This window comes from Felis catus, chromosome A2 (genome assembly GCF_018350175.1).
Source record: "Felis catus isolate Fca126 chromosome A2, F.catus_Fca126_mat1.0, whole genome shotgun sequence".
Classification (NCBI taxonomy): domain Eukaryota; kingdom Metazoa; phylum Chordata; class Mammalia; order Carnivora; family Felidae; genus Felis; species Felis catus.
The window spans coordinates 26,721,601-26,736,960 of NC_058369.1; the positions used below are offsets into that span (position 1 = coordinate 26,721,601).

Here is a 15,360-nt window from a genome sequence, read left to right on the forward strand (position 1 = left end):
TCAACAAAATGTACATATTAACTAGTTTGTAGGTATTTAAAAAAATTCCTAAATACCCTGAATTTTTTAGAGGAATATCTTGCTTAGCAGTAGATATCCAGTGACCATTAAAGGTATACCTAAACCTCATATAATACAATCTTCTAAATCACAGAAAGTTAGATATGATCCTCATCTATAGGGTTTCTTTAAAGAGTAATCTATCACTACGCATTTAAATTTAAGTCTATTTTCTAAAATTTACAAATGCTAGTGCATGTTTTCACAAACCAATACTCTATATATCAATACTCTCCCATTAGGTTATCTCCTTAGTTAATAGACTCAATTTTTTTTGGTACAATTAACATATATACATTCTTAAAGCCTGTTTCATTTTAGTAATTCTATTTATAATCATTGTCATGATTCTCTCTGTAAATATGTATCATGCTATTTATCTACTGTAAGAGAATCCTAATTAAAACCTACAAGGGAAAGTAACTTAGACTTTGGTTTCTAAAATAAAAAGTAAAAGGGACAAAGTTTCTATCTATAATGAGAAAAATCTTAATAAAAGAACACTACAAGCAGAAACCCATGCCTTTTGAATTCTAAAGGGAGCTCTTTTAAGAATGATATCAATATGCACAATATAAGGTTAAAAATCACGATTAAAGTCATGCTCTAGGCGTTTCATTTTCTTGAGTTTGTGGAAAATGAACTTGGTGTAGGTCAGAGATGTTACCATTAATTATTTTGCTATTTTATGAGGTGTACATGCCTTTGTAGTTAGAATATAAAACCTGAGGGTCTACTCTCTAATTGTCTCTTAGAAAAATAAACATTCATTTTTGTCTCAAGATACAATGTTCTAATTATAATAGTCATTTAAGTTTGCAGGGTTTTCAAAGCTTAACCAGAAAAACCTGCTGAATTTTCAACTCTAATCATTGAAGGGTCATGCTCAAGACTTACATCTATTATCTAGCCATCAAATCAGAATTAAACTTGCTACCAGAATCCAGACCTTGAATTGGATTAATTTTTATTTTATTATATGTGCACTGTTATAAAGAATGTCAAAAATACAAAAAGGGCTGTTCTGTGGAGCAATATTATTTTAGACAAGGTGCTTAACCTTTCTAAGCCTCACTTTCTTTCATTAAGATTGAGATAATGACAGTGCTTAAGTTATGGTGCTTTTGTTAGATTGTATGAAACAATGCATGTAACATGCCAAATACTGTGCTTAGTAGGGACTAAATGGTTAGTAAATATGCTATTAATATATTACATCTTGAATAGCATTTAACACTTTACAAAGTCTGTTCATAATCATTTATTTATTCCTTCATTCACCTATCCTTTCAGTAATGATTAGGCATCTGCCCTGGCCAGCCGCTCTAGGCACAGAGTAAGACAGGGAATAAGATGAACACATAGCTCTTTCAAGGAGCCCACAGTCTCATGGGGGAGACAGATATTACAGCAAGTCATTCATAAATAACTACATGATTACCAGTGTGATAAGAGGTGTGCAGGAAAAGTTCGGAAGGTTATTAAGTGTATTTAACAGAGGGCTGGTATCTAGTATTGGGGTTAGCGGGGGAGAGACATTCAACTTGGAATCTAAAAGATGACGGATATGATACGTACATAGCCTCTGTGCAATTTCCAATCACTTGTGATATTATCCTATGTCCTCTGTAGATGAAGAAATGGAGGCTCATGATGTTCAGAGATCTGTCCACACAGAGCAGGGGCTCAGAACTCCAGTGTCCCAAGGCTTACCACACACGATGCTGCCCTCAGTGGGCCACGAGGGCATTGCAGGGGATTCTTCCCATGTCCGCTATTTATTTTCTGTGCAGTTTTGTGAAGACATCTGATGAAACACTTATTTTGCTATCTGAAAAGTGGGTCTGTTAATGCCTGTATAGGTAAGTACCAGAATTTTAAGGATATGATAGTTAATGTATGTGGTGAAGACAAATGGGGTTTATGAGGTATCAAATATAGAATATAATACTGTAATATCCTTTTTCAGAGGAAAGAAAGTGGGGTGTGGGGAGAAGGACAAATGGAAACGGAAGTGGGTTCAATGCCAGGCAGGTAACACATATGTGAAAGGCAGGCACTTACAGAATGTGAGGTGGGGGAAGTGTGGCTAATTTGAGAGTGCACATCCTATGCAGAAAATTTTATTTCAAAACTCTTTTAGACCAGTTGGGAGGACTGGCAGTCTGTAAACTCTGGAAGCATGATGAAAAGACAGGTAGGTAGGTGAGTGACTAAAGCAGGGAAGGCCTTAGGTGATGAAAATCACTTTTCAATTTTTGCAAATAATTAATACCAGTATTTAGCCATATCTCATTAATAAAAAATTTAAGACATTTTTGAAAGGCAATAAAACACATTAAAAACTAAAATTAGAATAGCTCTTTCTCCACTAAACTTGTGTACGACCTTAGACAATGTCATCTGTGTGTAAAGTTAGGCTATGGCAACAAGATAAAAAGCAATAAAGCACAAGATATTACTTTTCTTCACAAACTCTTAATTTATTAAAAAGCTATCAATGGCCTACTTTTTGGTCTTTACTATTAATGAGTAAAGGAACATTTTCAGGGAAACAGTTTTATCATCTCAGGAAAACTTTCCATTTTTAATAAAGAATGGAGCTTATACATAACATAGGCCTTAGTACATAATTTCCACCATTTGGTTTTGGAACTAGGACAGTTTCCTATAATATGAGAGAAGGCTCCCCCGAAATTGCTTAATGGGAGTGAGTAATTAAGAATGCATCTCTAAAACAGACTGCCTGGTCAATCCTAGGTCTACCACTCACTAATTACTTTATCTCTGTGAGCCTCAGTTTCCTTATCTTCAAAATGGTGATTCTGATGGTTTCTACACAAAAAGGTGTATCAGAGGATTAAATGGGATAAATGATGTGTGATGGCTAATTTTATGTATCTATCATCTTGACTGGGCCACAGGGTGCCCAGATTAACTATGACTCTGAGAGTGACTGTGAGGGCAAGTCTGGATGAAATTAACATTTGAATTGGTAAATTCCACCCCAAGCCCCATGGTAGGTGGGCATCATCACCCAATCCACGGAGGAGCTGAATAAAACAAAAAAGTGGAGGAAGGGAGAATTTGATCTCTCTGCCTGACTCCTTAAGAAGTCTGCAGCTGCCCTCCGACTGGCACTTTCACTATCAGGTCTCCTGGTTCTCAGGCATTTGGGTTTGGACAGGAACTACATCATCGGCTCTTCTGGGTCTCCAGCTTGATGACTGCAGATCCCGAGACTTCTCAGTCTCCAAAACTGCGTGACCCAATGCCTTATGATAGGTCTCTCTCTCTTTATTCTAAAACCTAATGGTGGAAGTTATCTATCAAGGCCTGTATTATATGTAAGTTGTATATATGTGTGTGTTCTGTTTCTCTGGAGAAACCTGACTAATACATTATGTAAAAGATATAGCAAAAACTTACTAAACATTAGTGGTGATGATGATGATGATTTGCTACTTAATATACTCACCTGCTCAAATTATATGGCTAGCATCACTCATTGATTACTTAATTCACAAATATCTATTCAGTTCCTGTAAGTGTTAAAGACTGAGCTAGGTGCTAGGGATACTAGGACCCCTGCAGTTTTGAAGCTCACATTCCAGTTGGGGACACAACAATAAGCAAACAATTAAGTAAACAAGAAGATACCAGGTAAGGATAAGTGCTGTGATGGAAACGAAAGCAGAGTGATGTTACAGAGAGGATGAGGACCTTGATGATTACAGTCCCAGGTTCACCACTATGTGAACTATGTGTAAAAATGTATGTGAGCATAATTCATACTAATACAGTATAGGTTAAAACACATATTTCCCTATTATATCATAAATAAAGAAATTTGATATTTAACTATATACTTAAAAGATTTTATTTTGTCACTACTTTTGGATTTACTTCCCACTATATATCTTAAATGAAAATACTGACATTAGATAAAGAAATATATTTTAATTTTATAGCAATTCTCTGGGTTTTTCAAAAGACAGAAAAGCATATAGAAGAAACTAAAAATGTCTCATAATTGCTCTAACATAATACATCTAGTAATATCACAAATCATGAATGAAGTAAGTTAAAATTCTCTAATAGAGGAAGACATGAGAAGTAAAAGTCTTATCTTCCTGCCCCTTGCCTCTACTAGTCCTCGTTCTTAAAGGTCACTGTAAATTTTTTTGTATTTCCTTAAAAAAATGTACGCATATACCAGCATTCCTAGGTAGCTATCTTATTTACTTAAGTCAGTGGGGTCATACAGAAATAGCATCCTATGTTTCCATGTTTCACTGACACAGCTTTGAGACCTTTCCAGACCATCATAAGCAGATCAGGTCATCTGTATAGCTGTATCCATAATATCTTATTGTCTGGGTATTTAATCAACTCCCTACTATGCACAGGTTTTTATTATAACCCATGCTGTAATAGACATCTAAAGGAGAAATGGAAAGGTTGGAACAAGTCAGTCCTGCAAAGTAGCACAATTATCAAATGGATTAGATGTGTTTTTCACATTTAATATTGTAGTAATATTTATATATCAAAGTTTCATCAATATTTGGTGGAAATATCACAGAAAAATTAAAATTCACTCTATGTATTATTTGTGATATTTCTGCTGTTAACGAATTTCACAGATACTGATCAATACCCAGACTAAATTCCTTTCATGCTTAAAAATTTTTAATGAAGGAATATGACCAGTTATGCCTTATTTTTGCTAAAGATGGGGAAAGAGGATATATAATTCAAATGTAAGAGACAGTGGAGTTTACTCTTATTATCAGACATTGGACCCAGAAATTGTGACATCTCTTTAAACCAATAATCTTAAGACAAGGCTTTACTGAAAGTGTGAGTTTAAAAAATTGTTTTGTTTTTTCCTGGAGTCAGGATCCAAATCCTTCTTCTTTTAGGTTCTACTTTACAGTGAATTTTGTTACCTGATTTGAATTTTGCTTTCATAATGTGAAACCCAAAGAAGAAATTCTAGTAAGGATCTCACCAGTGCCAACTATAGTTAGATGATTATTTCAGGGTTGTGCTAAATGCATTAACTTACCTATGTGCAACTGTGCTGTGAGATAGAGATGCCAGTCTCTTCTTATTTAAAAAAGGAGTAGAAGCCCACTAAGACCTCTGCTGTGGAAAGGAGGGTACTTGGGAAAACTGCATTCTAATTTTTAAGCAAATTACTAGTTTTGATTTGTGCTTAGTGGACCATTGCATCTTGTCATTAGTAGCTGAATGCTCAACTTCAATAACCAGACAGATTCTCTGGTTCAATTAAACTGGGGTCCTATTAATGAAAATAAGATCATTAAAGACCCCACAATTCTCTGCAGGCTAACAGTCATTAGCTAATGTGCACTGGGAACTGACAAAGTGAACAGAGCAGAAGTGTGGGAACGTTGGCTTTTGGGAAACACAATTATCTTATTAATTTTATTAGTGCTCTTGATCAAGTTATGTGACATTCAGCAAAACGCACTCTAAAATGGAAGCTTCAAGGTTTCCTCTTTTGCTCAAGGGAACATACTAGAAAGCATCCATAGGAAGCAACTACTTCTTTCTGTGGCAGCTTCACTGGGCTCTCAGTGTGTGCATTTATAATAAAAAACACAATTGGCATGAGTACTGTACAGTCAATTATAAGAGCACACAGTAATTTTCTCATGCAATTCAAAATCTCATCATGGGGAATCCATTTTTCAGACAGACACAAAAACAAATAGTTAAAATGAAGAAATATCTTCTGGCTTTTCCAAGATTAGAAAGTCTGCCCTTGGGCATTATTCATTAGCTGCACCTTTCAAATAAAATATCTTATACAGAGAAGAATAATTATAATTATATTCATTTATAGTAAGTTTCAAAGCCCACAAATGACAAAATTAGCAACTGCAAAGTATTTGTAGAAAGAGAACCACAAAGTTCAATATACAGTAGCCTCCTCCCATCCCCAGATGATACGTTCCAAGACCACCAATGGATGCTTGAAACTATGAATAATGCCAAACCACATATATACTGTTTTTTTCCTATACATACATATCTCTGATAAGGTTTAATTTATAAATTGGGCACAGTAAGAGATTAACAACAATAACTGATAATAAAATAGAACAATTATAACAATATACTGTAATAAAAGTTACATGAATATGTTTTCTCTCAAAATATCTTATTGTGCTGTACTCACCACTCTTATGATGATGTGAGATGATAAAATTTCTACATGATGAGATGAAGTGAGATGGATGATGTAGGCGTGTGACCTAGAGTTAGGCTACTACTGGCTTTCTGAGGATACATCACAAGGATGTGAACCACAGTTGACCACAGGTTACTGAAACCTCTATTTTCAAGTAATAGAAAGGGAGACTACTCTATTTTCAAGTAATCTTAGCTGCCTTGCATGTGCAATGGGATTTATGTTAAGAGGAACAATCATAACCCTTATGGTTATAAAGGAATAGAAATTGGGATTCACAGGGCAGGAGAAGTTTGCTATTAGATGATGATTATTAATTTTCTGTATACATGACTCAAGTTGACTATTACTATTAATTGAGATCCCATTCATGGAATTTGCAAAATATATACTAATATCCTCTTCTACAAGTTAGGATCAAATATGGCCTATGAAAAAGTTTCTGTTTAATTATAATATTGAGTTAATGATGCAATTGACATTTACTCAAATTCCTCTTTAATCTCAGGCATTACATGTGTCCTTGAACTTTAAATTTAAAAAAGATACCAAAAAAATCTGGATATAGACTTGTGTTTTCATTTAAAGACATAATTAATTCTTAAAACATTAAGCCAGAGAGATAAAAGAAAAACGAGTATTCACAATTGCTCTTATATTTGATAGGCTTTACAGCTTAGTCATTACTGTTACTGAAAGCATTCACAGTCTATCAGATACAGATAGAGTGTTTGGTTATCAAAAAAAAAAAAAAAAAACCACTCTTACTCATTTCATTCTGTGGTGAATCTTCCATTAAGATTGATTTGTGACCTGAGGTGTTTACAGCAGCTGTCTGGTTAGTGAGATCTTTTTCATCCATTTATGTCTCTGTCTATCCCTGCCCCCCTTAAAGATAGTACCTATAAAAATACACAATTTCTCACTACCTGTGCCCTGTGCTACCAAAATGCCTTGCCTAAAGTTGGCAATTATGGAAGCAGGTGATAGGAACATGGGGGTTTATTACGTCTTCACTCCACTTTTCTGGAAGTTTGGAAATTTCATAATAAAGGGTTTAGGAATATAGTGTCTATTTACACATAGTCCCCTGACAAGGTTTAAACTGAAAAAGTTACAAAATAGGTCCCAATTCTCTAGGAATATACAATTTAGGACATGTAATGCTGATGATGATCGACATACAGAAAATATACCAATAATAAATAAATCCAGGATAAATAGAGAGTGAAACAGTCCATTTCTGTAACTCATTCATTTCATCATGCTAGCTCCTTTCTCTGGATTCTACTTTGACCTCTCTCAAACTTTGACCCTGCTCTTTTCCCCATCTGTTACCTGGGAATCAACAAGTCCTGCCTGTGTTTCTCCTGTAGCATCACTCAGGGGCATCACTGACATTATTTGCTCAGATGGCTGTAAAGACATCTGAGTTGTATTTCTTAATCTCTGGTTTTACCTGACTTAAAGATTCATCTTGAATCTTGATGTCAAATTCATCTTCCTAAAAAGGGCATTACTGTGTCTCTCCTTTAGGACAGTAGGAGGAGAATACTCTTCAGGTATTCTTCTGACCCAGCCATTCAGCCTTCGGAGGCCATTCTTCATACTTACTAATCCCTCAGAAAACTCACCCATGCATTTTGCTATCTCCTTGTCTTTGCTTAGTCGTCTGCACCATCTTACACTTCCATAAGTCTTATATTTATTTATAATAAAAATGTATGCAAGTATTGATTGAATTCTTTCAGGACCTACTTCTTTCTCTGTAAGTGCCTTTTTATGACCATCATTTCACTTTCCTCAGGATTACTTCCATGTGAGTGTCAGCTGAGCCACAGCTTTGCTTGGATGTGTGATCCAGTGGTTCTCAACCTAGGCTACACATCAGAATCACTGAAAACATTTAAATATCCATCCAAGGCCAATTAAGTCAGAATCTCTGGAGATGAATCACAGACATTAGGAAAAAATAAATTTTTTTTACATAAGTTATTTTTAAAATGTCCCAGATGATTCTAACAAACAGGAAGATGAGAACCACTCAGCTGAAGAATATTAGGTTTCTTTTTTTTTTAAATTTTTAATGCTTTTTTTTTTTTAACCTTTGAGAGAGAGAGAGAGACAGAGCATGAGCAGGGGAAGGGCAGAGAAAGAGAGGGAGACACAGAATCGGAAGCAGGCTCCAGGCTCTGAGCTGTCAGCACAGAGCCCGACCTGGGGCTCAAACCCACAAACCGTGAGATCATGACCTGAGCTGAAGTTGGATTCAGCCGTTTTAGGCCAAGAAACAGCAATCCCAAATATGAACGTGTACAAGCCAAAAAGAGTGGTCAGAAAGTCACACATGGGGTATGAGACATGAAACTCTGGAGGAGGTTGGGCTAGGGAAGGTTGGCTTTGTGTGAGTTCCCAAGGGGTGTTTCATTTTGTCTTCTAAAATGGTGCGAAAGGGCATTAAAGGTCTTTAATCAAAGAGCAACAGGATCACATTTCTTCCTTTTTTTTTGTAATTTTTTTTTACATTTATTTATTTTTGAGAGACAGAGCACAAGTGGGGGAGGGGCAGAGAGAGAGGGAGACCCAGAATCCGAAGCAGGCTCCAGGCTCTGAGCTGTCAGTGCAGAGCCCAATGCGAGGCTTGAACCCACAAACCGCGAGATCATGATCTGAGCCGAAGTTGGACGCTCAACCGACTGAGCCACTCAGGCGCCCCAGGATCACATTTCTATTTCTACAGTCAGAAAGATAATTCTGACAGCAACGTGGAGATTAACTGGGAGGCTAGGGCCACGGTGGGGACCAGATCAATGAAAGTAGCAACAGGATAGAGTAGGAGACAGATTGTTTAGGAGGGATAATTGGCTGGGCTTGGAAGCATACAGGAAAAGGAGAGGAATAACCAAGGATGTTTTGATTTGGTATGTAAAAACCGAGAAAGTATTTTAGTTGCTAAAGAGAAGTTTACAATGATTTATCACAGACACGGGTCGATGCTGGAGTGACAGTATTTAACTTCAAGCTATAAAGCATCATTGCAATGCTGTTTTTTTCCGTTTTGTTTTTTTGTTTACTTATTTTTTTTGGTCTTACAAATAAATATGCTTATAATTTAGGTGCCTGAGTGCATACCTGATTCTGCTGAATTCAGGGGATGACCTCCAAATTTTATTTCGGTTTGGCGGAGCTTAGTCATGTTTAGCAGCTGTGTGACTTGTGGAACATCTGTTGTCAGCTGGCAGCTTCGAGGAATAATGTCTGTAGGTTCATTGGTTGGAAAGGGAACCCCATATCCAGCTGAAAACAGAGGCAAACATTCATTTCCCAAATGTTAGTCATTTTTGCCAAATGGACATACCTTATAAATGAAACCAATTAAAGTAAAATATTTTTAGAGTATAACTCTGAACGAGTTACATGACCTTACAGCCTTGACTTTCTCATCTGTATATGAGTGTTGTAATTGCACTGCTTCCCTTCTAGGACTGTATGAAATATTAAATGAGATAAGGTGTATAACACACACAGCAGGTTCGGAGACTTGTGAAATAAATGAGAGCAATCACTGAATATATTTTACACTTATGTTTCAATACTAGAAATGTGACTCAAGAAAAGATCTAGTTAGGGGCGCTCTGATGCAGATTTCTGGGAGTACGCTGGCTCATTCATATGAGATCAGTACATGCAATGACATAATTGAATAAGTACCTAGAGCCCCTATATGAATAAAGCAATTTTTTAAACTTTTTTATACTGAAATAATTTTAGATCTATGAAAGTTACAAAAATAGTAGAGTTTCTAATACTCTTTACCCAGCTTCCCCTAATGTTAACATCTTACCTTTTAATACTTTCAAAGAAAGAACAGTTTGTGATTATTAAAATAGTGTTTTTATTACTGTAATTTGTATTTCTAATGAGATTTGATATCATTCATATATACTTATGTGGATATGTAAATTTTCAGTTTAGTAAATCTTCTGTTCATGTTCTTAACTCATTTAGGTACGAGAATATTATTTTCTTATTTATTTGTACGTAGGACCTCTTTTATGGCAGAGATATTAAGTCTCATCATATGTAGCAAGCAGGAATTATAAATTGGTATTAGCATTCCAAAAGTAATTTTACTATATGTATAAAAGGCTTTAAAAATGTACGTGCCATTTTACTGAGTAGTTTTACTTTACAAATCTATTCTAAAGTAAAAGAACATCAGAAACCCAGATGAAGATCTATATAAATAGGTGTTTATAATTTCTGAAAAATAAACAACTTGAATTACCAGTAAAGAGCCACAAGAAATTCTATTTATGAAGATGGCTTAATGATAGGGGAAAGACTTGTGATAGGAGGTTAAATGAAAATAATATATATAAAACTCTAACTCTACTGTAGAAAATCAATAAATAAAATGTGTGAATGGCAAAAAGGCTAAAATGAAATATACCAAAGTGTAAAATAACTTTTGATGGTTTAGCTTAAGTGTAGCTTTTATTTTCTTCTACATGAAAATGTCTATAGGTGTTTAATTTTTATAAGTAAAATTTCTAATTTTAGAATCTGGTGGAAAAAAATTGTGCATGTATATGTGAATGTAAGTAATAAGAAAAATTCAACCAAGCATCCCTTGAAAAACATCTTATGTAAGTATAAACTCTAACCACATTTATAAAGGCAAATGATGTTAGGTTTATATGTACCTAAGTCGTGGCAGTTTCCTAATTAGATCCTAACGTTCTAATCTTGAAAAGGAAATGAATCATTTAACTAAAAACTTAAATACCCATCAACAATGTAATGTAATGTAATGTAATGGTTTCTAAGTGTCCTAATGCTCCAGTCATTAAAGATGCAGTAGATTTACAAATCTTACTTTTCAGGTGTTCTTTGTTGGTCCATTTCTTATTTGTCATCGACATTTAGAAAATCAATATAAAGTAGTTGAGTAAATAAACTCTCGAGATAGAAAACATTTGGAAAAGTAAATAAACTAACTCCAGATGTATATCTGACATATCATTCCAAACTCCTCTGAGGTAGAAAAAGGTAATTTCCACAACAATGCTAATATTGATAAACTAAGATTTTATATTAAAAGAGGTAGAGAAGGCTAAAAGGCCCTGAAATAAAATGCTGCATTCTCAGTCACATAATGACAAGTCATGGAAACTTGAGCTTGTGGGGACTGCGTGGATGGTATAGGGAACAATGCCGCACAAAGTTTGAAATGTATCTCAAACAAAATCTGAGTTTCCAACTAATGAGAAATAAGCAGCTAACCCCTGGGAATCAAAATTCGAAGACAGAGACTATTACAAAACTCCAGTCTGAATTTTACAGGAATGTGGTTGACATGCAAATCAGATTTCACAGTAAAATGCTGTGTCATCTCTCCTTTCTATGTACCTACTCTCCCTTTGCACCCATGATTGTCTCACTACTTATTAGATTGTTCATCGAGGGAAACTGTGGGCAGTATAAAACCTGAAATAGAAGGCAAAATCAAAGAAAAACTATTGGTTTATTATTTTAAAATAAAGACTATTAATAAGCCCATTTACCAACTACTGACTCTCAAACTTTGTGGAGGAATACATGGAAAGGACCTTTAGTCTCATTTTTGTGAAACCAAACTATGGAAGAGCTTCCCGACCTGGGAGTTGGATGTTCTGATAGGCTGGAGTGGAAGTTAACTCGGCTCCCCACCACCCAGCTCACCAATAAATACCCCTTCTCCATGTCCAATTTCTAGGTCACTTTATTTTTTTTAGCATTCATGGCTTAATTAAAAAATAAGAATTCTAAAAACAGCATAGATCCTACATACAAATTAAATAGTGCTAAACTGTGAGTACATAGAGGGCATGGTCTGCCTTCATTCATTCATTTACTTGTTTTATCATTTAGCAAATACTTATTGAGCCTCTCCTATGTGCCAGGAGCTTATCTAATGGCTGGGAATCTAGCCAGAGTGACCCTGTCCCTGGTTTTCTTGGAAACTCACATCTAGTAGGGAATATGAAATAAATTATACTATAAATAACAATTTAATTGTATTTTGTTAAATGCTCTGAAAGAAAAGTTCCAGGTGTTATGAAAGAGGTAATGGGTCTCAGGGAAAGTCTTTTCTAATAAGGAGACATTTAAGCTGAGTCATGTGAGATAAGCAGAAAGTGGCCAGCTGAAGTAGATGGAGTGATCACTCAGGTGGAGGGAACACAGCATTTGAAGACTCTGAAGGCAGAAGGGCTGTAGTGCATTCTAGGAACTGAAAGAAAGACAATTCTGCCAAAAGATTCTTAGTGTGGGAGAGAGACCAATGAGAGAATCCCGATCGTGTATCACCATCTGGCTCAAAGGGGATGCTCAGTAAACGGTCATGATGAAAGCCCCTTAAGACAGCCGACCTAGATTACAAACAGCTGCCAAGTCCTCCACTTTTCATCTTTGGTTTTTCTTTGCTCGGCTATATCCTGAGAAGTATGCCATGCACACATTCTTTCGATACCCCATCTTTCTCCCCAGATGGCAGATAACAAATCAAGCTGGTAATCAGACACTAAGGGACCAGGGACTATCTGCATTGTTCTTCCAGACAAGTTGTATCTTCTGTAACAGACTGTGTATGGAAACATGCAGACTGCTTGATTAACATTGAAAAATGACACAAATTTTAAAGTACTTTTGCTAACAAATCTGAAAGAAAACAATGTTGGCTGGAGGGGTCAGCTCAAAACGGCAAAATGGTACATGAAGGAGAAGACTATGAGAAAACTTACAGATCTGCTCATGCAGCATCAAAACACAACCAGATGGTGGGTTTTTTGCTGTCTTTTGCTCCCAGTATGAGTTAGAATGTTTGAGTGACTCTGTAGCCCTGTTCGGCTTTCTTTGGCCATAATGCCATCGTAAAATGAATCATTCTATACGATTACCATTGATGAGGCTCTTAGCTAGCTTTAAAAATTAGTCATCAATTTTAATATATGTATAAAGCACTTTGTGCATTAAAAATCATCACCCCCATTTTATTGGGGGGGAATGTCTTATAAAATAGTGACATTTACTTAATATTTTAATGTTTATTTATTTTGGGTGGGGGACGATCAGAGAGAGAGGGAGAGAGAATCCCAAGCAAGTTCCAGGATGTCAGTGCAGAGCCTCATGCAGGCCTTGATCCCACCAACTGTGGGATCATGACCTGAGCTGAAATCAAGAGTCAGATGCTTAACTGACTGAGCCACCCAGGTGTCCCTAAAGTAGTTAAATTTACAGACGTATCAGTTTCTGAGTTCTCCTAATTCATATAATTTAAATAAAGATTAATTTCTTAATAGTTCAGTGGTCTCAAGACTCAACCATATTCACCTTATTTATCTGAGAACAGCCTGTAGTACCTAGCATAGTGATTTTATATATAATCTCACCTCTCTGAAACACCAGTGGGAGCCAAGAAGAAACTACAAAAGTCTTTAACTGCCAAAATATTTGTCTTAAGTTTGTTTGGGCTGCTATAGAACAGAACACCATAGACTGGGCGTCTTAGAAACAGCAGAAATTTATCTCTCACAATTCTGGAGGCTGGGGAGTCCAAGATCAAGATACCAGCAGATTTGGCATCTGATCTGGGCCCTGTTCCTATTCCTGGTTCAGAGACTGTTGTTTTCCTACTCTTACCTCACATGGCAGAAGAGGCGAGGGAGCTCTCTGGGTCTCTTTTATAAGGGCACTAATCCTATTCATGAGGGCTCAGGACCTAAACACTTCCCAAGGCCCCCACCTTCAAACACCATCACATTGGGGATTAAGTGTCAACATATGAATTTTAGGGGGACACAAACGTTTAGTCCTTAACAATATTGCTACAAAGTCTGTTTAATTTTTATTTGTTCATTCACTCATTTGCCATGTAACTGTCAGATTTTCTCTGGGCATGGCAGAGGTTTGAATCCTGCCCTTATGGAGCTCACTGTATAATGCAGAAAGATATTAAGAAACAGTATAATATAGTGGTTAAAAGCACAGCTCTGAATCAAGGCATCCTGGGTTCACATTCTAGTTCTATCACCTATTAGCTGTGTGACTTTGGCATGCTAGTTTACCTTGCTGTGCCCTGGTCTCCTTATCTGTAAAACATGGATTAAAAAAATAATGCTAAACTTATAGGGTTATTGTGATGATTAAGTAAGTTAGTGTATATAAGGGCCTAAGAACAGTGCCTGGTACATATAGAAGTGTTTATTTTCAATAGCAAAGACTTATGTCAATTATTTCATTACAATGGACACAAAACCACCATGTCTTAGCATGTGGTTTTTATAATAAAAGGTCTTGATGTTTAAAGGGGTAAATAAGCCTTAAGTACACCAGAAACTTGGCTATCCTGAAATGAATCATGCCCTTAGTTTTTTTGAAAATATTTTGTTGATGGGAAATACACATTAATATAAAATTAAGCATTTTAAAGTGAACAATTCATTGGCACACAGTCCATTTACAATGTTGTACAACCACCACCTTTATATATATAGTTCCAAAAACACATTTTCATCATTGCAAAGTAAAATTCTTTACCCATTAGCCAGTTTCTCTCCATTCCCTCCAACCCCCAACCCTGGCAACCATTCTATATGGATTTATCTATTCCAGACATTTCATATAAGCAGAATCATACAATATGTGACTTTTTGTCTGTGTGTATGATACATACCATGTTTTGTTTATCCATTCATCTGCTGATGAACATTTGGGCTGTTTCTGCATTTTGGTCATTGTGAATAACAGTGCAGTGACTATGCATGTACATGTATCTGTTTTCCATTCTTTTGGGTATATACATAGGAGTGGCACTGCAGGGTCATATGGTAATTCTGTATTTAACATTTTTAGGAACTGCCAAACTGTCTTCCATAGTAGGTGGATTCCAATTTCTCCACATCCTTGCCAACAGCTGTTTTCCATTAAAAATAAAAATTATAGCCATCCCAGTGAGTGTGAAGTAGTATCTCATTGTGGTTTTGATTTACATTTCCCTAATGACTAAAGATGTTAAGCATTTTTTCATGTTTGTC

At 35.9% G+C, this 15,360-nt stretch overlaps 1 protein-coding gene across 23 annotated transcripts in view; it reads right to left on the reverse strand.

Moving 5' to 3' along the window:
- Nucleotides 1-15,360, reverse strand: part of CFAP20DC (CFAP20 domain containing) — a 246,747-nt gene that overhangs the window by 112,079 nt on the left and 119,308 nt on the right. For all 23 annotated transcript variants that reach the window (XM_045051767.1, XM_011279970.4, XM_023249889.2 and 20 more), the window contains one exon: nucleotides 9,416-9,580. In XM_045051767.1, the coding sequence (XP_044907702.1) occupies nucleotides 9,416-9,580 (165 nt within the window). The remainder of the gene's footprint in view (nucleotides 1-9,415; nucleotides 9,581-15,360) is intronic.